The 25,803-nt window shown below is 41.5% G+C and overlaps 2 protein-coding genes across 2 annotated transcripts in view; both read left to right on the forward strand.

The window, feature by feature from the left end:
* The first annotated feature begins 13,677 nt into the window (after window positions 1-13,677).
* Myct1 (MYC target 1) lies at window positions 13,678-23,806 on the forward strand. Its single transcript, XM_048354308.1, has 2 exons — window positions 13,678-13,843; window positions 23,158-23,806. Exons 1-2 carry the CDS (start codon window positions 13,678-13,680, stop codon window positions 23,667-23,669), a joined length of 678 nt encoding a protein of 225 aa, XP_048210265.1. The 3' UTR covers window positions 23,670-23,806.
* The window catches only part of LOC125357419 (vasoactive intestinal peptide), a 35,725-nt gene continuing 23,653 nt past the window's right edge, over window positions 13,732-25,803 (forward strand). The window contains exon 1 of the mRNA XM_048354310.1: window positions 13,732-13,843. The gene's annotated coding sequence lies outside the window, so the exon portion shown is untranslated. The remainder of the gene's footprint in view (window positions 13,844-25,803) is intronic.

A 25,803-nucleotide genomic window follows, 5' to 3' on the forward strand; every position in this document is an offset into this window, starting at 1 on the left:
CAAAGCACAGATCCCCGAGTGCAAACCCCAGGTCTACAAACAATAATAGTAGTAGTAGTAGTAATAATAATAGAAGACCCTAAAAATGTACAACTACAGAAGGTGGGTCTTTACATTAATCTATTCAAATATTTTCAGTAGGTAATACAACATGATTAGATCTATGCTTTAAATTCTTGCTTTTCGCTATAATATGGGGGCGGGGGGGGGAGAGAGAGTTGGAAGTGAGGCCAGAATCCAGGAGTTATTAAGAATTGGCTAAAAGTTTTCCTTTAGAAAAAAGCATCACATTTGTTATTGAAGCAATGACAGTAGAAAAAAAATGGGTAGATTGATGATATTTAGTAGGTAAAACTTATAGGGCATTTGTGCTGCTCTAGCCTGAACCCCTCCTTCAACGTGTTTGTTGAAACCTGCCTGCAAAGGTGGTAGGATTTGGAAGTGGTGCCTTGCAGGGTGGATCTTCAAGAAGGGACTGAATGTCTTTTTGAAGGAGCCATGGGGATTGCCTGTTCAATCAATGTGAGAACACAGGAAGTTCACCCTTCCTACTGAGTTCTCAGGTGATCTTGGACTTTTCTACCTGAGCTATGAATGTTGTTTGTAAGTCACTAGGTCCATGGTATCCCATGAGAGCTGTCCAAATGCGGCTCAGTCCAAATGGGAAGTACAGAATGAGAAAGTTAAAACAGTTCTGCTGCCAGTGCCAACGTGCCACTCAGGAGGCTGACATCTGAGGATTATGGTTGGAAGCCAACCCAGACAGGAAAGTCTATGAGACACTTATCTCCAGTTAACCAGCACCAAGCACATGGAGATGTGATTCAAATGGAGAGTGCCAGGTCTACAGAATCAAGCAAACAACAACAACTAAACACTTACACAAACTGATACAAAAAAAACTCACCAAAAATACAGTTACACTTTAACAATATATTAGTCTTGAGTTTTCACAAGAAATGCCTAACTTTGATTCCCAGATCTGTCATTAACCACCTGTGTGATGTTTTCGTTGATAATTCCTTCTCATAAATTTAGATTTTTTAATAAACCTATGATTCAGAATTATATTCATAACTCACTCATGGGGCTGTTACAGGATCTAAATGAGCTGATACCTACAAGTATCAGGGCCTTGGCATGTGGCCAACAAATGCAAAGTATAATTAGCATTATTATTATTATGTAGTTATTACGATGATTCTACATGTCACCTAAAGTTGACAAATAGGAAAAGTATTAGTCTCTACTTTCCAATAGCCTGAATGAGCTAAGAGACCAATTTCTTCAAACAGGAAAATACCAAAAATACTTCCCAGAGCCAACACTGGCAGAGATAGTTGCTAAGTCCAAGGTCTATCCTCACCTGTCTTCTCTTCCCTGGTCCCACTTTCTAGGAACCGCTAACATCATGTCACTGTAGCTGGGTTCCTGATCACCCCTCTCTAGGACAGCAGGAAGCAGGAAAACGTGCACGTGGCTCTCAGCTCAGCTTTATCTAGAGCCCTGCCTCATCCAGTTGCACAGAACTGGATCCTAAGAGTTATCTAGTACCTCCATACGAAAGCAGCCAAGCACTGTTTCTATGCTGTGTGATTTTTGTTAAGGTCATGGGGAAATTGCCAGAGTTAGAACGTGTTGCTCATTTATCAACAGCAGCAGCCTGGGCCTGGGATCCAACGGGGTGTTGGGGGGGGGGGGCGCTCTTCACTCACAAGAGCGCGCATGCGCATGATGACCAGAGGGTCTCTTCCCCTCCTCCCTCCTCCCTCCATTAATTTGAGAGGAAATTCATCAAAACAGCTCTCTTAGGGTTTGAAGCTATAATGACTCAGTGTCAGTCAGGGTCTGGCCCCAATCAGCAGTGGTGTGGCTCAGGGCTCAGGTCTAAGGAACCTGGGAGCCTGGCTCTTGTAATGCCTTCAACTCAGGTAATGTTATCCCCTGACAAGGGGAGAAAGGACAGACAAGGGATCAGAGCTTAGTTTCCCTACCAAGGAAGACTTAGGAGCTGGTCAGAGTCATCTAAATCTTCCAAAACGCTCCTTCCCCATTTCTCAGAGTTTATTCAGTGCAATACAGGCCTTATGTCTCACATAAGAGATGGGCCAGTGCTTTGAATTCACCTCACACTATGGCTTTTCAAGCTATCATAATAGCAGTTTGGGCTGAATATATACATATCTATGTACATACACCCAAATATATATAGAGATATAGATATACATATATATTCGTGTTTAATCAAGAGTGTACCTGAATGTGTAAAGGGCTCCAGAGGTTCTCTGATTGTGCCTGGTTCCGACAGGATGATGTTTCTGAGCCTGTCGTTTTCATTATATAACCCCTAGAAGTGGTTGAGTGTGTGCTTGCACATACCACCGTTTGTGGTTGTTGTTTTATCTCTTTCCTAACGTAAGATTTTACAGCAATTGCTAAATTGATCTCTTAAGTTCTTGTCCATAGCTGTTAACTTAGCAGCATTTTTTGCCACCGTTTAGGGGTCTGCTTAGACTCCTAATTCGTACTGGCAACGAGACCAGCGTAGGGAAATATAAGCAGATCAGAAAGCAAGAGTCCTATTTTCAAGGCCTGGAAGCAATCTAGCATGAAATATATGATATCAATCGAGATCCACCGAGGTAAAGTTAAAAAACCAAACTTGATTAATTAATTCAGGGAGTTAGATTCTAAGTGTTGTTGGCCAGACTGGGGAGATTGTCTCCCAAGGCAGCCACTGCCTTTAGCTTTTAGGTAGCAGCACTGCAGGTGAATGCAGGACTCAGCAGGTTGCTGCTGCCACCCAGAGGTTAAGACAGGGCAGCAAACCACGGGCAGCAGCCAGGCAGCCCTGCTCTGGGGCACGCCCTTATGTTGAAGCGTGATTTCAGACGGCCATTTTCAGCCCCGTGCTCTAGCTGCAGAGTGAGTGTCTGTGTGCTCTTGGCCTTCCAAACCTCCTGGGAAAGCATGACAGAATGCAGATGCTATCCACACTCCCAGGGAAAGGGAGCCTGTGCAATGTAATAGTCAGATGTCTACTCCTTAGACACAGAAGAAAGCAGAGAAAGGTCTTGTGAGTGAAGGAACAGTATTCTATACACTTAGACTTGAACGGGCTAATGTAAATGTTCATCTAAATTAAAATGCATGTGATTTTAGTCTCAAGTTTGAAAGGTTGCATCTTTTCAGTCTGTGATGACAGCGATACTGTTTTAGAATTTAGATACTGTTTGAATTTGGGGCTTTGATAGTATGTAATGGACAAGGAATATTTGTTTCAGCATTACTGATAAATGTTACGACAGGACTATCATGTTTTGTCACTCCGCTCTTCATGCTTCCGTAGGAGCTGCGCTTGTTCCAGCATAATTGTCCCTGTACTGCTTTGGCCACCAACTTCAATGATCCCAGCTCTGTCACAATCAACGGTGACAATTATTCGTACCAATGATCTCAGTGATAACCCCTGCCATCTCTGGCCACTGCCTCTTTTCTTCGCTGTCTCTAAGCCTACCAATTCCAATATGGAATAGACGTGCTGTGGACTAGACAGAGTCATGGTCTGCCTTTACAGAGATTTTATTTGACTTCTTCACTTCCTTACCACGTTTTGGGCAGAGTCAAGCAAGTTACCATACACCATGCATCATAGATGTGGAGGAATGGGTCGTCTCCTCCACCCAGCTTGTAAGGTCCACTGAACTATGACACATCCCCATGGCATTGTTTGATCAAGTCTCTAAAAGTCTTCAGGAGAAGATGGTGTTCGGTAGTTTTGCTCTCTTCTTTTCTCTTGAATCCGTTAGACACATTTGCATCTCTAACTGAAGCAAAATAATTTTATAGAGAAGCCGTGTACTCACAGTCGTGTGGAGAGAGATTGTTTTCCCCCTCCCTGTCTGGTTATGCATGATGCGTTGACATATTTTTCTGGTGTATTTCCAGGAGGAAATTCGTAGGAAATTAGTTCTTCCTCCTCATGTGTGTGCATCTGGAACCTTCTTTACCATCTCACTTTCTTCCCCCTTCATCCCCTTTAAAACATTTGGAATCCTTTCTCTGACTCACTGACTCCTTTGGGGTCATATTTTCCCATGTAACTTGGTCATTTCCTCACTGTTCTGTGATTGCAAACAGTTTTGGTATGATACTTTGAAATGATTGGAGGCCTTATAAGGTACCTTTGCTAGCAAATAAATATTCTTCAAAACTATAGCTGATCTGTGTGGGGCTTTTAACAGCCTGTTTTCTCAGTTGTTGATAAAAAGTAAGAAGTGTCAGTTATTGTAGGAACTGTTGACACACATGATATTTAAAATGTATGCAATTATGAGATAAGCATGTCTTCAAGAAAAGAAAAAGGCCTCCAAAAAGCACCGTGTCCTTGATCACTCCACACAAGTGGTTAAAACCTAGAACTAGCTCAGCCCAAATTTTGTGTCTGTATGGGTTTATCTTGACATTATATAGCCTTTTAACACCACAGGACTCATATTTCTTCTGCCCTATTACTGATTTATAAACTTGGAGTCACTCTATAGCTTTAAGCTTCGAATATACTTGGTAATTTTGACTGAAGATACAATTCGTTATTTCTTGGATGCCTTTTCCAAATGTGGTGATTGTAAGTAAAACCAGACTGATCAATCACACTTGTTGTGATAATGGAAATGGGAACGGGAGATAGCCCTGGCTCTGCTGGTGAACATGAAGCCCAGCCAGCATGAAGAGGCTGGCAGAAGAACTGAACTGAAACTTGCTGTTGCCTCATTTAAGGTAAAGTCCAAGGAGCCAAATGTGGCTACCATCTTGAATACTGTGGTCAAAAGAAATCCTTGAGACCTGAACCGACACCATGACAAGAAGTTTTAAACCATCGTAAGAGCAGAACTACAGAATCACAATGCATCGTTGCTCTTGCTTAGCTTCTTTTCACTTAATCTTAAAACCTTAGCACTTTTGTCTCTAATTGGGGCCTAATGAGCAGCAATGTGTAATGTAAAGGTTTTTCTTAAACACCACTAAGTCACAGCTTTTATTCTCCGTATCCTATCTTTTCTTGGTGTTTTTAGGCTTTGTGTTCATACATTTAGAACTTAAGGGGTGAAGAGGCTGAATTGTACCTGCGTAGTATCATCTTTATGTCCAAAACAGCCAATTATATGTCATTCATACATCAGAACATCAAAAACAGAAAGAAAAATATATTATTCCTATTAATTGAAGGTAAGCTGTTACTCAGGTTTGTTTGCTTTTTTAAATGTTCCTCACAAATTACACTTTTACATTGCACATTACTTTAGCAGAGTAAAACACACAATGAAATCTGCTTAAATAGAAACCAAAAGGTACATAAAATGTTATATAATACAGATTCACATATATTTTTGTTTGATTTTATGTGATAAAAATGAATCACAATTTTACTAAAATAATCCCATAAAGTTTGCTTTAAAGTATGAACTCAAATATTTTATTAAAAATAGGTTATATTTTTTTCAAACCAAGAGAGAGTGAGGGAAGGGATGACATGGTCCAAAAGGAAATCTACCCTTTACCTGACTTATGTAACTGTAACCCCTCTGTATATCATCTTTATAATAACAATTTAAAATTTAAATAATAAAATAGGTTATATTTTTTTTCCTGAGAAGCATATCTATAGTCTTACTGTCATATGTGTATATACTGTCTACTATAACATATATATATATAATTATTTGGGTTACAATAATAAGCTAACCAGTTGTGTTTCCAAAGTTTAAAACATAATAACAATTTCAATTACAAGATAAAAAATACTTAGATGCTGGAAACTTTGGATTTATGGTTTGTTATTCACTAATATAAATTGTATGTGATAAGAAAAAAAGAAAAGTAACCATTCTCACTGGAATACAATTCTACTGATTACACACAGGGTTCAAGGACATTTCTCTGGTGTGTGCTCCCTTGGAATTCTCTTAGGGTGTGAACCAAGTTAGAGGAAATGAGTCTGTATTTAATACAATTTAAAAACAACTATTCCAGCCCAGCTGGCTTTCTGTTTTCAATTTTTTGATGACCTCTAAGACATGTTGGGGCTTGGACTCAGGGCCTGAGCACTGTCCCTGGCTTCTTTTTGCTCAAGGCTAGCACTCTGCCACTTGAGCCACAGCGCCCCTTCTGACCGTTCTCTGTATACATGGTGCTGGGGAATCGAACCTAGGGCTTCATGTATGGGAGGCAAGCTCTCTTGCCACTAGCCCATATCCCCAGCCCCTCTGGCCACTTTCTATATATGTGGTGCTGAGGAATTGAACCCAGGGCTTCATGTATACAAGGCAAGCACTCTTGCCAATAGGCCATATTCCCAGCCCCTTAATATAGTCTTATAGAAGCATTTTAATTTGCAATTAAAAGTGTATATGAGGGGCTGGGGATATAGCCTAGTGGCAAGAGTGCCTGCCTCGGATACACGAGGCCCTAGGTTCGATTCCCCAGCACCACATATACAGAAAACGGCCAGAAGCGGCGCTGTGGCTCAAGTGGCAGAGTGCTAGCCTTGAGCGGGAAGAAGCCAGGGACAGTGCTCAGGCCCTGAGTCCAAGCCCCAGGACTGGCCAAAAAAAAAAAAAAAAGTGTATATGAGCTAGGCATGGTGGCTCATGCCTGTAATCTTAGCCACTTAGGAGGTTGAGATCTGAGAATCATGGTTCAAAGCCAGGGTGGGCAGAAAAGTTCATGAGACTCTTATCTCCAACTAACCACAAAAAGGCCAGAAATGGCGCTGTGGCTCAACATGGTAGACCACTAGCCTTGCACACAAAAGCTCAGAAAGAGTGCCTAGACCCTGAGTTCAAGCCCCAAGGCCAGTACATATATATATAATTTTATTACTATATTAGTGTGTGTATATATATATATATATAAGAAAATAAGACTAGGATTTTTTGTGTTTGGACAATTTATATGAGCTTTAAATGCTATGAGTTGTTATAATAAAGATTTTGAAACCTGTGGAAAACACAAATTATCTTTACCTTTTATCGTTAAGTGCATATGTATCAGACATAATTTAAGTTGCTCAAAAAGATAAAATCAGGGCTGAGGATATGGCCTAGTGGCAAGAGAGCTTGCCTCCGATACATGAGGCCCTGGGTTCAATTCCCCAGCACCACATATACAGAAAACGGCCAGAAGGGGCGCTGTGGCTCAAGTGGCAGAGTGCTAGCCTTGAGCAAAAGGAAGCCAGGAACAGTGCTCAGGCCCTGAGTCCAAGCCCCAGGACTGGCCAAAAAAAAAAAAAAAAAAAAAAAAGATAAAATCACATGAGACAAAAATAGAATAACTAATATTCAAAATCTTCATATTCGGGGCTGGGGATATGGCCTAGTGGCAAGAGTGCCTGCTTCATATACATGAGGCCCTGGGTTTGATTCCCCAGCACCACATATACAGAAAATGGCCAGAAGTGGCTCTGTGACTCAAGTGGCAGAGTGCTAGCCTTGAGCAAAAAGAAGCCAGGGACAGTGCTCAGGCCTTGAGTCCAAGCCCCAGGACTGGCAAAAAAAAAAAAAAAATCTTCATATTCACCACACATATTCCCTGATTATGATAACTATTTCCCTTGTCTCTGTTTCTACTAGTCACTTAACTTTACAGTGATTTTACATCGATATAATTCATACAAAATACTGATCATGACATTTAATAAACTCAATTTTGCACCACAAAGCCCACTTCCATTGTTTCTCTGGGGGGGAGGGCAGGTACTGAGGCTTGAACTCAGGACCTGAGCTTCTTTTGCTCAAGGCTGGTGCTCTTCCATTTGGGCCATACCTTTACTTCTGTCTTTTCGGCAGTTAATTGGAGAGGTAAGAGTCCAGGGATTTTTCTTCCAGGGCTGACTTTGAACCGTGATCCCAGCCTCCTGAGTAGCTAGGATTCCAGGTTGAGCACCAACACCCTACTCCTACTTCCATGTGTTCATTTTAAATCATCGTGTTTTCATACTACTTAGCTGACATTAAAAACACCAGAAGAAATACCAGTTACTCTGGAAGCAGAGGCCAGACTTCATGAGTTTGAAGCCAGCCTGAGTAAAAAGGTAAGGAACAAAGAACCAGGGGCATGGCTCAGGTCATAAAGCCATTGCCTTTTGGAGGCCCTGGGTTCTGGCTCTAGTACCAACAAACAAACAAAAACAAATAAACACACCTCACAAGAATGCACTCTAATGAGAAAATAGGCCACTATAAAATTAGGTTAAAATAATACGTAGAATGGCTCTTACAAAACCTAACACAGGTTTTATATAGGTCAGGAACTAATAATAGGCCCTAGTTAGCAGGAAGAAGTAAGTCTAAAACTCTTTCATAAAGCTTCAGTTCTTAAAAAGATGAATTTAGGCAAAGGGGTAAATTCTTTAAAATCTTGACTGGGTATGGTGGTCCACACCGGTAATCTCAGCTACTTAAGGAGACAGAGGTAGGCTATAGCAGTCCAAAGCCAACACAGGCACAAGCCTGAGATCCTATCTAAAAGCAAACAAAACTAGAACGCAAGAGGGAATGGGCTGCGGCTTAAGAGGTAGAACACTTGTCTAACAAGCGCAAGGCCTGAGTTCAAACACCAGGACCTCAAAAAAAAAAAATCAGATTCAGAATATCAAGCCATTATGTAAAATATTGAAAGGAAAAAAAGGGAAATGAAAATTGGACAATGAATAAGGCTGTACATATACTTTGTATGTGTCTGTGACAGAGACTGTTGCCATATTTCCTCATGAAGGAGTACTGATTATACAGCTATTACTCTACGCAAAGTCCTATACAACACATCAGATATCTACGTAACAAAAAAGAGTGAAAACTAATGAGGGTGAAAAGGAGAAAATAATAAATGGCAGTGGTGAGAACGCACCGGGCAGTGTGCAGAAAGAGTGACATATCTCAATTAAGAACGGGTGCTCCCACCTCAATCCTCTACAGCTAAGACTGCCATCAAAGCAGTAAAACACCCAGCAGCCTTTGACGCTTCGCCACAACCCATCCATGTTAGGAGCCCTCACTTTGCCTCAAGAGTACAGCAGACAAAGAGGTCACATAACCCATTCTTGACAATGAATTCCACTTAGGGAGGGGTGGGGAGGGAAGGAAAAGTAAGGGAGGGGAGGGAAAGGGGGAGCAAAGAGGAAGGGGGAGGGCAGGGGAGAGGAGAGGGGAGAGGGGAGGGCAGGGGAAGGGAGAAGAGGGAAGGGAAGGGAAAGGAGGAAGGCAGGAGGAGCCTTTAAATGGTCACTATGTACACAATATACCAAAGAACTGTCAATAAAAGTAAAGTGTAACTTAAAATGCATATAATTTTGATATATTTGTAATAATATGTAATAGCAAATTGCTAGTATTTTGAAGTAAAAACTTAATTATACTAGGCTAACAACCAATGGTTGAACTATAAATCATGCATCACAATCAGTTATTGAGCAATCAAGATAAATATGATAGGTGATAGCCTGAAGTAATTATTTTGTGCTTAAAAGATGATCTAACACTTATTAAACAGAGGGCAAGCATACACATGGCATCAGATCTGAGCAGAAACACTCAATGTAGGCTAGACATTTGGGGAATAATTACGTAATTTTGTGTTCAACTAAAGTTTCAAAAAATTTAGAAATGAATGAGAAAAGACTTGGATACATTGAGATGAAATAGGATAATCTCTATGATACACCGTTGAGCTCAAAAGTGAGACTGAAAAACGAAGATGATAATATTTAACTTTGGTTAAAAAAAGGAATTGAACGTGTGCACAGACATAAATATGTATATGTTACCCCACAGAAATTCCAAGCAGCAAACACCAACAGTATATACTGACTGTGGTAGGTTGTTGAAGAAAATGAATATTGTTGGAGCTCAGCAAACATTGAGTGAATGGTTCAGAAGCGCATGCTCTCAATCTCCCTCTTTCCTTTCCCTTAGATGAGCAACAGAACCTGAAGCTCCTCTCTTCAGACTCAGGGCATCGTGCCAGATGCCCTTTCCCCAAGGAAGGCCATGGTGTCTACCAGCAGCAATCTTCCTTCCGAGGCCTTTCTGTTTTGAAGGCAGCCATAAAGAAGTGACCCATCTTGTCTGATGTAGAACACCAGGCCCCCAGCTACTCCAGAGCAAAGAAGGGTATGAGGAGAGACCAAGAAGAATCCTGACAGACAGGTCTAACTGGTTTTCCTCACTCACCTTTATTGGTGCTAGGGCGGACCATTTTTTTTTGTGTTTTCAGATCTCACCATACTTAAACACAGAAAGTGGGTAGTATACCCTGGGTCTTTGGAGAGTGCATTGGGAAGGTTTCTGTGTCATGTGGAAATTAGGATGGAAGAAACACATTCGGCCCTTCTCTGCCTTTTGGTACAGGGATGCCTGGCAGCAATTTCTATGAGAGGCAGAAAAGGGCTCACTGTCCTTTCCAAGGTGGACCAGAGTGCCGGAGGAGGAATGCTAAAGCCCTGTAGTGTATTTCTTGCACCATGATCCTAAAGAAGAAAGTGAAATAGCGCTGGCTGTAAGGTTCAACGCTGTTATTATGCCTTGGTCTGGGAGCAGGACCACGCCACCCATCCAGTCAGCCAGCACCCGATTGTCCGAGGCTCCAGCCTCCACGGCTGTCAAGGATTGTACTCAGTACTCTCCGTATCACATCGTGGTGGCAAGTTGCAGCTCACAATTTAAAACTAACAAGATGCTTGTGAATAGATCACTTTAACCTGACGGGCAATGTGTCTAAAGATACTTTCTTTAGTATTTCTTTGTTCATGAATATTTATTAATAACTCACTTAACTTGTAGCTACTGTTGTAACTAGTGAAAATAGTAGAGATCATTCAAGCTCCTGCCATAATCTACTCTATGCTGTATAACAACATACCCAAGGCGTGGCACATGGTAAAGAAAGGATTAGATTTAGCTTACAGTTGGGCAGGACACTGGCATATTCTTGCATATAGCTAGATCCATATGGCAGATGGCCTCACAGGGAGAAGAACACATGCCCAGATCACATGTTGAGACAGGAAGTAAGAGTCTAGCAAAGGGGAAAGCTTACTCTTTTTAAGACATCCCATTCTTAGGGGAGCAAATCCACTGCTACACCTCTGCCTACACTGTGAGCCCAGCATTAATCCATGACGGACTTGGTTCCCTCCCGTCAGGCCTCTCCTCTCAGAAGGCCATGCCCCATAAACACCACCATGCTGGGGAATCAAGCTTCTAGAACACTAATGCTTCAGAACACACCAAAAGCATACTTCTGGTGAAAAAGACAAACAAAAAACAACATAAAGCATGTTGATACAGTCTGAGTGTTGGCTGAAACCTTCACCCAAGGGGATGGTGTTAGGAGGGCTTTGGGGCAGGGGCAAAGCCCTGGTGAACAGAATTAGTGTCCTCCAAAGAAGCTGGGTGTGAATTTTCACACCTCTGTTCTGTGAGGTGAGAGTTCTGAAGTGGAGAGAATGGGCTTCACACTCAAGGTATTGGCCACCAGAGCTGTGAGAAAGGAATTTCTATTGTCTTACAGCCACCTAGATTATGGCTTTTTTTTTTATAGCACCCAGAACAGATGAATATACATTCATAGCCTAAGGTCAGGAAGTGAAGAACTTAGAAGACAACGGTGTCCAAGGGCAGAGGAGAGAGTGTGTTCCTGTGGGAAGGTGGATGGCATGGTGACTTCTGCTGGAGATTTGAAGAGAGCAAGTCCCTGCAATGGCTGAGGCAGGAGCCATTCTCTAGATAAACCTTGTGACTACAGAGAGCTTAGGTCTAAAAACCCAACTGGTGAATTAACGAACAGGAGAAAAGCAGCCTCAACATTTTTGAAAAGATTTAAAAACCAGCTTCCTGTTATGGCCTGACCCATCATGAGAGTAGCAGCTCACAGACATAAATTCTCACTTTCATGGATCTATGCCAGGGAAACACAGAAAGTCCTTATCACGCAAACGACATGGGCTGACAAGGACGAAGGCTCTTAACAAGCTCTTCACAAGAGACAGCAAAACTCCTGGGCCATCCATGCACAGAAAAACAACTTTCCTTCAGGGTTTCAACCATCTGTCAAAGTGAAAATTATTGGTTGAAAATCTCTATCGCTCAGCATGAAACAATGAGAGGAAGTCTCCGCCAATATCCCAGTCCGAGATGGAAGGAACTCACATCACAGAAGGTGATTGCTAGAAACCCAATCCTCCGTTCTACCAACAAATTCTCTTTAGAAAGTGTAACACATACTGAAATTAGGTAACTTTTCATGACACAAAACATATATTCTTAAAATATATGCAGCAATTGAAGAATCATGTTTTATGTTTTGAAAAGTAGATGATGTGGCAAACAGACTTGTATAATCTTTTATATTTCAATAATAGCACATTCCTTTGATTCACTGTCTTAACAAGCTTTGTCACTAAAAGTAAAAAAAAAAAAAGCAGAAGTGATATGTGAACCTTTATCAAGCAATAGAATGAGTCACTGAGTTGTATGGAGATAAATTTCAGCCAAAATATATTATAGACGTGAAACTTGTTTGCTTGTGGCATTCTTTACATTTTCAAAACATCCTTGTGCATATTTTAATTTCCAGTGCATTTTATAGTGAACTTAAATTCATAAAAATAGAAACAAAGGACTGCAGAACCATAGCAGTTTGCTAGAATAGGGTATTAGGTCAGGATTCTCTGTCTCATGCGTCCTAGGAATTCATTAGACTTCATCAAAATAGTGCATACTAAATAATATTCCAGTGTTTTAGGGTGCAGGTGAGGGCTCTGTAAGAGTTAAGACAGTTAACCAGCTCACAGACGCATTTTAATGAAGATATTTAGTGCATTATGATTCCCATTTCTCATCACCCACCCTGGGCTAAGTGAACTCAATGCATGCTAGCAAAGCTCACAGACCAAGGTTGTTGAAAATCTCAATGCCTGAAATTTCCAGAAGGCTTTGCTGGAGCTCTCTCCTCCCTCGGCTCCCTCAGGCTCCTCCTCCTGGAGACAAATCCTATGATCACTATGCCTGGCTGGGACACCAACATTATGGTCACTGAGAGTTTTGCACTTATCTTTCCCCTGCCTGATTTTAAGTAGATTCTTTCAGTGCAGCAACTATCGCCTTTCATATTTAACTACCAGCTGAAAGTGTAGCCAAGATTACATGTAAATAACACGAGGCATTTATGAAGTAACTTTTCAACGTGAGTATACCAAGGAGAGCACGACCCATGCTGACTTTCAGTGACTAACTGAGATTTATAAGTGAAGATTAGTAGCTAACCTCAATCATATTCCAATGGAATGTGGAGTTCTGAATAGTCTCTTTGAACGGTATGTTTATGGTTTTGCAGACACTAAAACACCATCTGCTTCTCAATGTTCTGTCAACGAAACCCATAGAGTTGTAGCTGAAAGCCTGGCGATTTCCCCCTGTGCTCAGGGAGACACCACGAAAGTCTCTTGGCCTGAAACAGCTCTGGATAGTACAGGAGAGGAGGGTACGGGGTAACCAAGCCAAGGAAATGACGAGAAGGAAATTGTTTTGTGTCTCAGGAACCATGTGGAATTCCAAGATAAGAGAAACAGTTGCTAATTTGAGTATAAAAGCAGGAAACATGATACACTTATTTCCTTTTATGCAAACACAAGTCTATGAGGGGTTGTGTGAAAATTATTTTTCACTTGCTGAACCAACTGCTTCTTTGGGACACACTGGCTTTGCTTTCTGTCTTCTCTTGCTTGTGGAGACTATGGCTAATAACACGACAAGTTTAGGGAGTCCATGGCCAGAAAACTTTTGGGGTAAGATATTTTCCTTAATTGCTTTTCATTTTAACCTATTACATGCAGAGAAATGTGCCATGTATCTTAAAATAAACTGAAAAATCTCTGAGATGCTTTGTTTACTGTAAACCAGTCATTGATACTGTTCCTAGATTTATTCCAAGAAATAGACTCCTATAAAGTGTCTAGAGTGGGCCTTTGGAAACAGTAAGAATCTGGCATATAGAGATTTTGGCTGGTGTGACAAAAAATATAGACAATAACAAGACTAAAACAGAATAAAAAGAGAAAAAGAATATAAGGTAGAAATAACTGGCATTTGGAACATGACAAGGCAGTTTTTAGGGGAAAAATGATATTTCAATGTCTAAATGTTATGATCCTATGCTTTATTTAATGGAAACAAGATCATTTGGAAGTGTTATTTTATTTTTGTTTACAATTTACAGTGTACATGCAATACTCTAATTTTTTTAATACTCTAATTTTTGAAGTGAATCTACATAGCAAATCTCTACTTATGGTAATTTATAAAATTATTATGATACATATAAAACAAGGACTAATGTTAGGAAGTTAGACAAGTTGAAGTGGAGGTAACATTGTGTAGCTCACAATGGAAGCCTGTCAGTAAGAAGAGAGAGACATAGAGAGGTAAGTATTTTGGCTGGGTTTCGGGTCACAGCCACTAGTCCTGAGTTCCTGGGGTGCTGGGGTGAAAATCCCCATTGCTAACTCTAGACTGAGGTTCAGGGAAGGAAGACAGAGGTGCAGGTGATACACCAAGTTGTTCTGGGAACAATTTGTGTCCAATCGAAATCAACAGTGTTACAAGAGATATCTACAAGCCTACTTATATATTCAAAGCAAATTTTGAATCCTATCAGGAAACCATGTGGGGCTTTTTCCTGTCTGAAGAGACGATGTTTTAGGTCCATTAAGTGAGAAGTGGGGAGCTGGGTCCCCCCATCTGGGCCAGTGGCCCCAAACCACAGAAATAAGCCAAGAGGAATGCATGTATTCTTCTTAGCAATAACTGTTTCTGTTCACTTCAAGTTTGAAGAAGAGCTTTACTGATGAATGTCTTAATAAAAGCATATAGTAAAATCAGTGAGAAAAAAGAATCCGTGCTTTCATATTATAGAGAATGGCTTTGACAATGCTGTAGATTATTGTTTCATTTCAATGTCTAGCAACAATACATTTTGAGTTCTGAGGGGGGTATATATTTGTAAAAGTGTAATGCTGTCCTTATTTATGTAGACAGCAAATATACTAAACACACTTTCAAATTATTCAAAATTAACTTTCAGGCTTAAGAGGAAAAATAGTTTCTAAAGATAAAAACCTAAGTAGAGCTTAGATTAATAAGAAGATGTTTAGGTCGAGTCCCTCCCCTGGTACTTAAATTTAGATATCCTAATAAGTAAATTCTATGCTTAAAAATGAGTTTATACTTAATGTATTAAAAGTACATCCCATGTTAGTGTTGTTTGTTTTGGTTTGGGGTATTTTTGTCCTTTTAGGGAGGGCAAGAAGGGGTCACGGAAATGGAGGGGGGGAAGGGTCAGCTAATGCAGTCATGGTACTCAATATATACTATGTAAAAAACCAACTATGCAACTTGTGAGCAGAGATCAGAGAGGAAAACAGGAGAAAGTGAAGGAAGGGCTAACATTGTCCAAGAAGAATTGTACTCATTACCTGATTTATGGAATTGTAACTCTACTGTACAACTCCTTAACAATAACATGATATTTAAAATACATCCTAATAGTCATTTATCTCGGCATGTGAATATAGTGAAGATAGATGTGCACAATAAAACTAAGGAGAGAGCTATGTTCATGAGCATCAAAACAAATGCAAAAAATGATGAGCACGTACAAGGTTGGTTGATTTGAGTAAAGTAGGTGAAAGATGGAAGAAATTGCCTCTAAAATGCAATATGTGTCTACTATAATTTATATATTAAATATAAAGTTTATAAATGTATTTCCTGAGATGCGAATTGTCAAGCTTTTTCATTTTCATTTATTCTATCTTGATATCTGTGTTGATCACTGACTCCTGTCCAGGTTTTTTAAATCTTGTATAGAGCAGTGCAATGAGTTGTCTGCTCAGCCCTTAGAATTGGGAAGATAAAAAAATAGCTTAGACAATCAAAACATGGATATGGAACTACAGACATTTCTCGAATTTAGGATATATAAAACTTTCTTTTCCATGTATAACTTCCCTGGTTTCATTTAATGAATGCTAAAAAGTAAGCTACTGATGTCTGCTCATCACAATTGATCACTTTCATTTCTGTACCTTTAAAGCTTTCTGTAAGTTCTGTAAGATTTCTATAGGCTCCCACTAGGCAGATGGCTCTAAGATTTTAAGAACAACAATTGTTAAACATTGTGCCATCAGTAAAGACACAACCCAGAAGAACAACCCAGATGTCTCCTGTCCTTGCACTGCCCGTGTTGGCTCTGTATCGGGCTTGTCCTTTCTCTACAAATGGTCCCATCAGGGCAACAGGAAACACGGCCTGCCATCTTTGTTGTGCCTGACTCTCATGGAACAGGAACCAGTGTCATTGAGTTCACTTACTCCCTCAGTACTCGAGAGCTCCATTTTATTTCTCTGGACTATCTTATCATTCACTGTTTGGTATTGCTTGTCCTCTTGGCAAGCTTGGGAGAAAAAAACTGGGAGAAGATAATGGCATCTTAGTTTGCATTGATTTAACCCTCACCAACAGTAGTGTCTCTTTCAAGAGGATTATGTTCTTGGAGGTGATTATGTGTCCATACATATGCAAACATAATCCCTTCACATATTAGCAATCACTGGCATGATACAATGTTACAAGAGTTAAACAACATATTGAGATGGTCCTTCCCCAATTTGCCAAACTGTCCCCAATTTGCCAAACTGGCCCATCTTTCTAAGAATGACACTTAGGTCATTCTTTTTTTTTTTTTTTCACTCATTAACTCATCTTCATTCAGCTCTTAAATTTACTCAGAAGCCTTGGCGGACCATACTGGACACAGTGTCAGGAGTTAGTGACAAACATCAGGTACTATTCCAGAATGTCAGGGAGCTCAGCGCGGTTATTAGCAAACACACAAAACAGAAGCCTTCAGACACACAGTGAAACGGCTCCTAGAAATTTTGCATATGGAAATCACAGGGACAGAATTGAAAAGGCAGGTGGGCCAGAGGCGGCTTTCTGTAAGATTCTGAATGCCGTGCAAAAATGGGACCTAATCCACCCTACATCTCCTCTTTACCCACCTTTTTAGGACATTTCTCTAAGGCTCCACAGGAAGTGTGGGAAGATGCAGGGACTCTAGTCAATCCCAGATAGTGGAGGGAGGGGATTGGCTCCTCATCAAGTTCTGCCCTCTGTGGACGCCTACGGACAAGTATCTCTGCTATATGTGGAGGCTGCTGTTTCTTCCTGTATTCACTGCTGATGCCTCTGACAGTAAAATCTGCGCAGCCATAGCGAATCATGTCGTGTGAAGTCACACTGTGTACTGGCCCCTTCCTGCTTTCTATTCATCCTGAGAGCTTTACTTTGGCTCTGTGTGTGAGGTGTTTGGACCTGTAAGGTGCTTGCCTGTCTTCATTAATTCTGTATCAAGACTATCGTTGTGGATGGGTCTTGTCTATTGAGAATGAGTCACATTTTCCTGTTTCTGCAAATGTCAAGTCATTTTATATTGCATCCAGGACATTTTGAATGTGTTCTACTGTATTGGCCTGGATAGCATCCTATTTATGTCCCTACCTCGCTTATGTTCACAAGCAAATTACTTTGTGGCCCTTTAACCACAAAAGCTGAAAAGTTTGTTGCTCGGCCATCAGCTCAAATCTCATTTTCCTCGGGATGCCCCTCCCCAGCAGCCCCCAAAGTCTAACTCTGAGGCTATATACAGTTCTACATAGAGTTTTAAAACTATTTTTACTCATTATTATGGTGTAGATTTTTTTTATTCTAGATTTTTCTTCCTCAACTTAATACTTTATTACGTTTCTGGTCACATCAAATAGAGTTTGAAAATACTGTAAATGTCTATTAGACACTTGTTCTCGGGGGCTAGTCTGTAATAGGCAGAAAGAGATGTGTTACCTTGTTCCTCGACAATTCATCTTCTATTCTTGCCATACTATGGGGTAATGAGACTCAGAATATTGCCACTTCCGAACTCAGAACTACTTCCCCAATTTTACCACCCATTGTTTGTTTTTCTACCCTCTCTAAACAAAGAAGCAACTCAAACTTTATTTCTTTCACAAATCTTTTTCTAACCATTGCAAATACAAGTCATACTTATGACCCGTAATATCTACGCATCTCATTTACTTCTTTTGTTGTTTTTGTTTTGTGCCAGTCCTGGAGATTGAACTAAGGGCCTGGGTACTATCCCTGAGCTTCTTTTGCTCAAGGCTAGCACTCTATCACTTGAGCCACAGCTCCACTTCAGGCTTTAGGTAGTTAGTTGGACACATGTGTCTCATGCACTTTCTTGCATGAATTGACTTCAAATTTTGGTCTCAGCCATTTACTTCTTTTTTAATGAATATAGATGAATGAGTCTACCTTCAATCACCAAGCAATGGAGAAAAGAAAGCCAATAGTTCCAGTCTGGTATAAGAGCTGGGACAGGATGTCATTTTAATAGAGTGGCCAGAGCCTCCCTGAGAAGGTTAGGTTAGGAATGGAAATGCTACCTTACCCTTGAGGTTCACTGCAGAACTATTTTCAGGAATATGTTACAACCAGAGGAAAGCCAGCTCTTAGCAGCACAGCAGGGTGTTTAAGGAAGGGCAAGTGGAGGGAAGATGAAGCCGGGTGACCCACAGGAGAAAGGAAGAAGATGAGCTCATATCACTCCTCATGGGGCCATTTCTAGTGAACCTTCGCTCCAGGAAGGGCAGACCTCAGAAGCCAAGGGCAGTGGAGCTCTACTAACGTTTTGACCCCTAACCTCTGACCACCGTATTGACAGCAGTGTCGTTGCAAATGGAGCGGGCAACAAGGATAGAAACAGAAAAGAGGTTGGCAGACACTTGGAATATTCCAGAAACAGATGGTGATCACTTGGACCAGAGAAATAGCAGAATAGAAAGCGAGAAGATGCTGGATTCTGTTTTGTTTTGTTTGTGTGGGTGTGTGAGAATGGACCCATCAGATATCCCAGCAGATAAGCTCAAAAATACTTACGTCTTTGACTACTTAACTAATTGTAATGAATCAAATTTATGTGTCCTAATATTATTGTCTAAATATTGCCAAATCTCATCCCATCCCTGAACTATCCAAGTCATTAAGATACTGAGAACTATACAGATGACTCCAGTAAAAGCTGCCCTGATGGTTCTTATAATTGCAAAGGGTTTTGAATGTTTTAATCAATGTTCCATTCAATTGTCTCTGATGTCACTTTCAGATGTTTGCAATGACAAATATAGGCCACTAGAGGGGGAACTTTACTAAATTTTAGTGCCAATAGCTGGAATTTGAGGTAGCAATTACATAGACCATACCCCTACAGTAGCTGTTAGTATTAGTTGAGCAAGTTAAATGATTTGAATAAGTTATACATCTCATAGCTGGAATTCACTGGGGACTTGAGTGCCAGCCACTTGCGAGTTGTAGTGCCACAAATTACAATTTTGAATAATGATGCTTAATTTATATGGAATGTCTTACTAATGTGTTAATTTGATCTTTTTGCCTCCAAAGGGAAAACGGCATTTATGAGAAATTCTTCTTCTTCTTAATTACTTTACACTAGAGTTTTAAGAAGTAAGCGGATGCTCCATTTTCTTCCATTTGGTTTGTTGAGAAATGAGAAAGCATCTTCAGGTGCTGGTAGCTCACCCATGTAAACGTAGCTACTCTGGAGGCTGGGGTTTGAATTTGGGGTTTGATGCATTTGGGGTAGACACATCCTAGACACTTATCTCCAGTTCAAGATAAAAAATTCACAAGTGGGGCTGGGGATATGGCCTAGTGGCAAGAGTGCTTGCCTCCTATACATGAGGCCCTGGGTTCAATTCCCCAGCACCACATATACAGAAAATGGCCAGAAGTGGCGCTGTGGCTCAAGTGGCAGAGTGCTAGCCTTGAGCAAAAAGAAGCCAGGGACAGTGCTCAGGCCCTGAGTCCAAGGCCCAGGACTGGCCAAAAAAAAAAAAAAAAAAAAAAATCAAAAGTGGAGGGCTGGCTCACATGGCAGAAAAGCAGCCTTGAGTGAAAACTACAAAATTCTGCCAATACCTTTATTTCAGGAGAGTACAGTTTATTCTCTACTAGATTTAAATAAAGGCTCCTGAAACTTGATATTAGAAACCATCCCTAATGAAATCATCTGCATGAAAAAGATGAAGTATGACCAATAAATACAACTCCCATTATATAGTTTCTGAATTCTGTCCTGTAGATAGGTCAGAGAAAACATTAATTTCAGTTAATAACAAAGTACAGGCGGCAGACTACCATGGAATGGGCTGTACCTTAGTTTTGTTGCTTGGTATTTCTCTATGACTGAGTTTCTTTTCTTTACTTTTATTTTTACTGTCTGGGTTTAAGAGAGCTTACAAAGCAACGTGAGGATTTTTGTTTTGTTTTACCATATATCTTAGGCAATCCTTCAAATTCTTTTGTCAGCGTTACCATATGTGACTATTAAAAAAATTCTGCACGGATAGCTAAGCTCTAAGAATAAGTACAATGGTTTCTGAAATACAAAGTAGATTCACTCTTGGGTTAGAAAGTAATTTCTATGATATGAATACCCAATTAAACTAATATTAAGAAAATCCACACGTCAAAGGCAAGGTATGGTCCTATGGCATTTTCGTGAATTCATCTTATCCTATACTGGGACTTGAACTTGGTGCCTGAGCCCAATCCTGGAGGTTTTCCCACTCTACCATTTGAATGAAATCTCTACCTCTGGCTTTTTGCTAGTTAATTGCAGATAAGAGTCTCACATATTTTTTTTTTCTTGGGCTGGTTCTAATTGGGGTCCTCAGATCTCATCCTCCTGAGTAGTTAGAACTATAGGCATGAGAAGCTGGCACCTGGCTCAATTGCCCACGATTGATGTGCATATTATAATTTTCATGATTCTTATTCATATTTCAAAGTGGTTAGTCATTGTTAGAGATCCATACAATGCTATATTTGATAATATTGGGAATTACTTTTCCCCAACTTTGAGCATCAACAATATGTATATAGTCTCAAACAGAGATGTTATCAAGCCACAGATAATGATTCATTTAAATGGACTCATTGCCAAATTGCTGTCCTGGAAGTATTGCTCTAGCAACTTCATTTCCAGCAGCCTGCTGGATTTTCTGCTAGTATTGACTCCTATCCCATGGTCAGATGGTGGGTTAACTAATGACGTAGAATCATTCGTTTATCAGGGATGCTGGGCTCTGAAGCAATCAGAGCCATGGTCTTATGTCTAGCGGGCTAGCTGAACTTTATTCCTTTGCTGACCACTAGAGGCCTCCCAAGGACCAGGGTGGGAGCTGGAAGTTTCTTCTTAGGCCTGGATTTACAAGGCTCATTTCTGTTGTCTCCTATTGTTCAACTTGAGTCACATTGCCCACCAAGATTCAGAGGGTTATAATCTTATGACACTCAGCATCTAATTTCCAGTCCACGGCTCTCTCATTACAGAATCTCCGCATACACAATTAAATATATAGCTCACATGTCTACTTAACACATAACTCATTTTCGTCTGAGAAAGTTCATTGTCTTTATTGAAGAAGAGATACTTTGAATGGATAGCGAAGAGTGAAGAAGTTTCCAGACAAAGTTTAAAAAATGTATGCAAAGGGTTGGCCATTGGGGTGCACACCTGTAATTCTAGCTACTAAGATGGTGGGGGCAGCAGGGCCTGGGCAAAAGTGTGAGATCTTATCTACAAGCAAACGAAAGCCAAAAAGCCTTGGAGGTGTGGCTTAAATGGCAAAATGATGGCCTAGCCAACAGGAGTTCCTGAGTTCAAACCTTGTTACCATGAGAACAAATTACATCCAGGAAAGATATGGAAATACCACGGAGATAAAGAGAGGATAGGCTTTGAAATAGGCAGAAATCTAGCACGGTTCGTGAGTTCGATCACGGGCTAGAAGGTGAGGAAGCATAGTAGAGGGTGAGGTTGGAGATGTCTCCGAATATCCAGAGTGGTTTGCTGTGCCAAGTAGTGGCTCAGCTGCCTACTCCATTTTATTCAGGAATATGCTTCTAATTCAAGGCTATACTAAGTGAGCATGTCCCTTTTAGGGAAGGCACACCACACACACACACACACACACACACACACACACACACACACACTTTCCCCAGGACAGGAAGTCTGAACAAATACAAGTTCCATGTATTGAAGGATACTGGTGTGGACCGGTGGGTGACCTTGCGGAGATTCAGAAAGGAAGGAATTTCATGATCATAACAAGGGAATGACAGCAGCATGAGCCAGAATTTGGAGAGCAAGAAAGGCCATCAAGTCCCAGATACACATGAAGGCCTGGGAGCTCAGGAAATGGACATCCATCAGTCATCTGTGCAGATGGTCCCTGGCTGAGAGCAAGCACAGGAAGTGAGGCATCCCAGAGACCCCAGCAGGGAGCGGGGAGCAGCCCTGCGACCGACCGACTGGTGACAGAGGAGGAAAAGGGAAGCCAGAGCCGAGGACCACATTCCTTAGCAACTTGGCACCTAGCTCACAATTGTTGAAATTCAAGAGGAAATGGTTTTTGAACGACATTTGCAGCTCTGTGAGAATAATTGGTGAGCTCCAGCATGACTTCAGCATGAGTACTTTTTTTTTCTTTTTCTTTTTCTGCTGGAGCTGGGGATTCAACTCAGGGCCTTGTGCTCTCGCTTAGCTTTTTAATTTTTATTCAGGGATGGTGCTCTATCACGTGAGACACAACCCCACTTTCCACTCTTTCCTAGTTAATTGGAGATAAGAATTTCTCCGGTCTGTCTCCTCTGGCTGGCTTTAAACTGTGATTCTCAGATCTCAGATTCCTGAGTAGCTAGAATTATGGGCATGAACCACCAGCACCCGGCTGGCTCTTATTTCCTAAAAATGACAACATAGCACCAATAACCAGGAATGCTACCGGTACTGAGGTTGCGTTGTATGTCTCTGAGCAACTTGCCTTTGCTCCTGCCCACCCGGCTTCTTTCCCTAATTCTTAGTATGTTTCCTCATAGATTAGTTTACACCCTGTCCTGTTGTTTCATCGAGTGTCTGTTGGAAAGTTGGTTTACTCCTTGATTTTCTTTATTTCAGAGGACCTTGTAATATCCTTCACCGTGTCCATGGCCATCGGGCTGGTCCTGGGAGGACTGATCTGGGCGCTGTTCGTTTGTCTGTCTCGAAGAAGAGCCAGTGCCCCGATCTCGCAGTGGAGCTCCAGCAGGCGATCGAGGTCCGCCTACAGCCACGGCCTCAACAGGACTGGGTTTTACCGCCACAGCGGCTGTGAACGGAGGAGCAACCTCAGCCTGGCCAGTCTCACTTTCCAGAGACAGGCGTCCCTGGAGCTGGCAAACTCCTTCCCGAGAAAGTCAAGTTTCAGAGCCTCCACTTTCCACCCATTTCTGCAGTGTCCCCCACTGCCCGTGGAAACGGAGAGCCAGCTGATGACCTTGCCTGCGTCCCCGGCCTCCGCCTCCATCAGCACCGCCCACAGTCCCAGCCGGCCCGACTTCCGCTGGTCCAGCCACAGTCTCAGACTTGGCCTGTCCACCCCGCCCCCGCCTGCCTACGAGTCCATCATAAAGGCCTTTCCAGACTCCTGAGGGCGCCCTCCTCCACCCATATCTCCCCGGGCTGTCTTTGGTATTGAAAGGAAATCATCAATAGACTGAAGATGCCTGTGCCAGCTAGACATTGCATTGTAAGACACGTTTCCTTTGAACGTAGTCCTCCTCCTCCCTTCCCCTCCCCCCCATAATTCTCACACCCAAACAGCATTTTCTCAAATTGTTTTATATTTATGTATCTTGTATTCCATGTGAACCTTACTGAACACAGTGATTCTTACCTATGGATCAGTTGTGATGCATTATATACGTATGTCTTAGATTAAAATAAAGATACTTGTGGTTTACAACCCTCGTTCACATTCCAATGTGGCCATAGAGGACAAAAAGTCACTTTGTGACTTAAAAAAAATCTAAGGAATTTCACTTTCACTTTCTTTAGGATTACAAGTGGCTCTTGTTGGCATTTTACAATCTTGGATTGTTTCAAGTGTATTTCTATGTGTACAAAACGGCAGCACCCAGTTCTTGAGTCCCTCCATCCCTCTCAGTGAAAGAACGGGGTGAGTCTAGAAAAGGAAGCTGTTCTCCCAGTGACATCATAGGATGGCTTGGTGACATCACAGGGTGCCTTGGTGATGTCATAAGGTGGCTTAGTGATGGCATGAGGGTAGCTTGGTGATGTCACAGGATGGTTCAACGAAAGCAGGTAAACAACAAATCTATTTGTTTGCAAAACAAAGTTTGAATTTCACATCAAGCTCCAGTTTTCTTTCAGGGCTCCTTTTCTCCTGTACACCTGGGTCTGGAACGAGCAAGCACCCTGTGGAGGGATCTTGAGCCATGAGGAAGTCGTCTCCCTCCAGCAAATGTCAGTCACCACGCATGTCCCTTGTTTGCTTTTCTGTACGTTTCAAACCCACGTCCTCTGAAGACTCTCTGAAGAGTGGATCATTCCACCCACGTGGTCATGGGAACAGACTGACATCCTGACATCCCACGGCCGGCCACGGTGGGCACAGTGGCCGCAGCATCTAGGTGGGCACCCGGGGCGGGAGTCGCCCAGGTGAGAAGCCGCCCTTTCTCTGTGAGGACAGACACTCGCTGGAATCCTTCACAACGCTTTGTTCATTTCCGAGCCCAAACCATTAGCGCGTGTTGTTAGTCAGTCTTCCTCTGAACATGGGGATTTTCAGTGAAGAAAACCACCGAAGTCATTTTAGTGTTTACAGCACAGTGGTCACTGAGAATATCTCCACACAGCTAAGAATGGAAGAATTTACAGAGTAGGCAGACTATGTGGCTTTGATTTTGTACAATTTAATGTTATCCATTGCTCCTCAAGAGAAATTATTCTTCATATTGACTGTAGGAAGATACTCGCTAATTAAATCTATCAATATTTCCAAGAAGGAAAAAGAAAGGAAATAAAGTATATTTTCCTTTAAAAAAATTTTTTTAAGTCGTTGTACAGAGGAGTTGCCATTTGTTTATTTGTTTTTGTTGCCAGTCCTGGGGCTTGGACTCAGGGCCTGAACACTGTCCCTGGCTTCTTTTTGCTCAAGGCTAGCACTCTGCCACTTGAGCCTCAGCACCACTTTCGTTTTTTTTTCTATATATGTGGTGCTGAGAAATCGAACCCAGGGCTTCATGTATATGAGGCAAGCACTTTACCATTAGGCCATATTCCCAGCCCCAGGAAATAAGGTATAGAAAGAAGGACAGAGAAAAGATGAACACAAGCAAAACAACTAAAAAATAATAGCTAACAAAATAACCAAATTAAATATTGGGTTTCTCAGAAGGACATTTACAAGTTGTACTATAACTAAGTAAAATCTCAAGACAATTTTAACTTAGCAAGAGGGTTAATTTTAACTTGCATGTCATTCTTCACGTTTAAGCTGAGCACTGGTGGTTCACGCCTGTAATCTTAACTACTCAGGAGGCTGAGAGCTGAGGTTCAAAGCCAGTCTAAGCAAGAAAGGACGTGAGACTCTTATCTCCAAATAGCAACCTAAAAACTGAAAGTAAAGCTGTGGCTCAAAGGGGTAGAGCCACCAGCCTTGGGCCATAAAACTCAGGGACAGCACTCGGGCCCTGAGTTCAAGCCCCATAACCAACCAAAGAAAGGAAGAAGTAGGCGAATCATTTGTTTTGCCTTCAATAG

This window comes from Perognathus longimembris, chromosome 9 (assembly GCF_023159225.1).
Source record: "Perognathus longimembris pacificus isolate PPM17 chromosome 9, ASM2315922v1, whole genome shotgun sequence".
Lineage (NCBI taxonomy): Eukaryota > Metazoa > Chordata > Mammalia > Rodentia > Heteromyidae > Perognathus > Perognathus longimembris.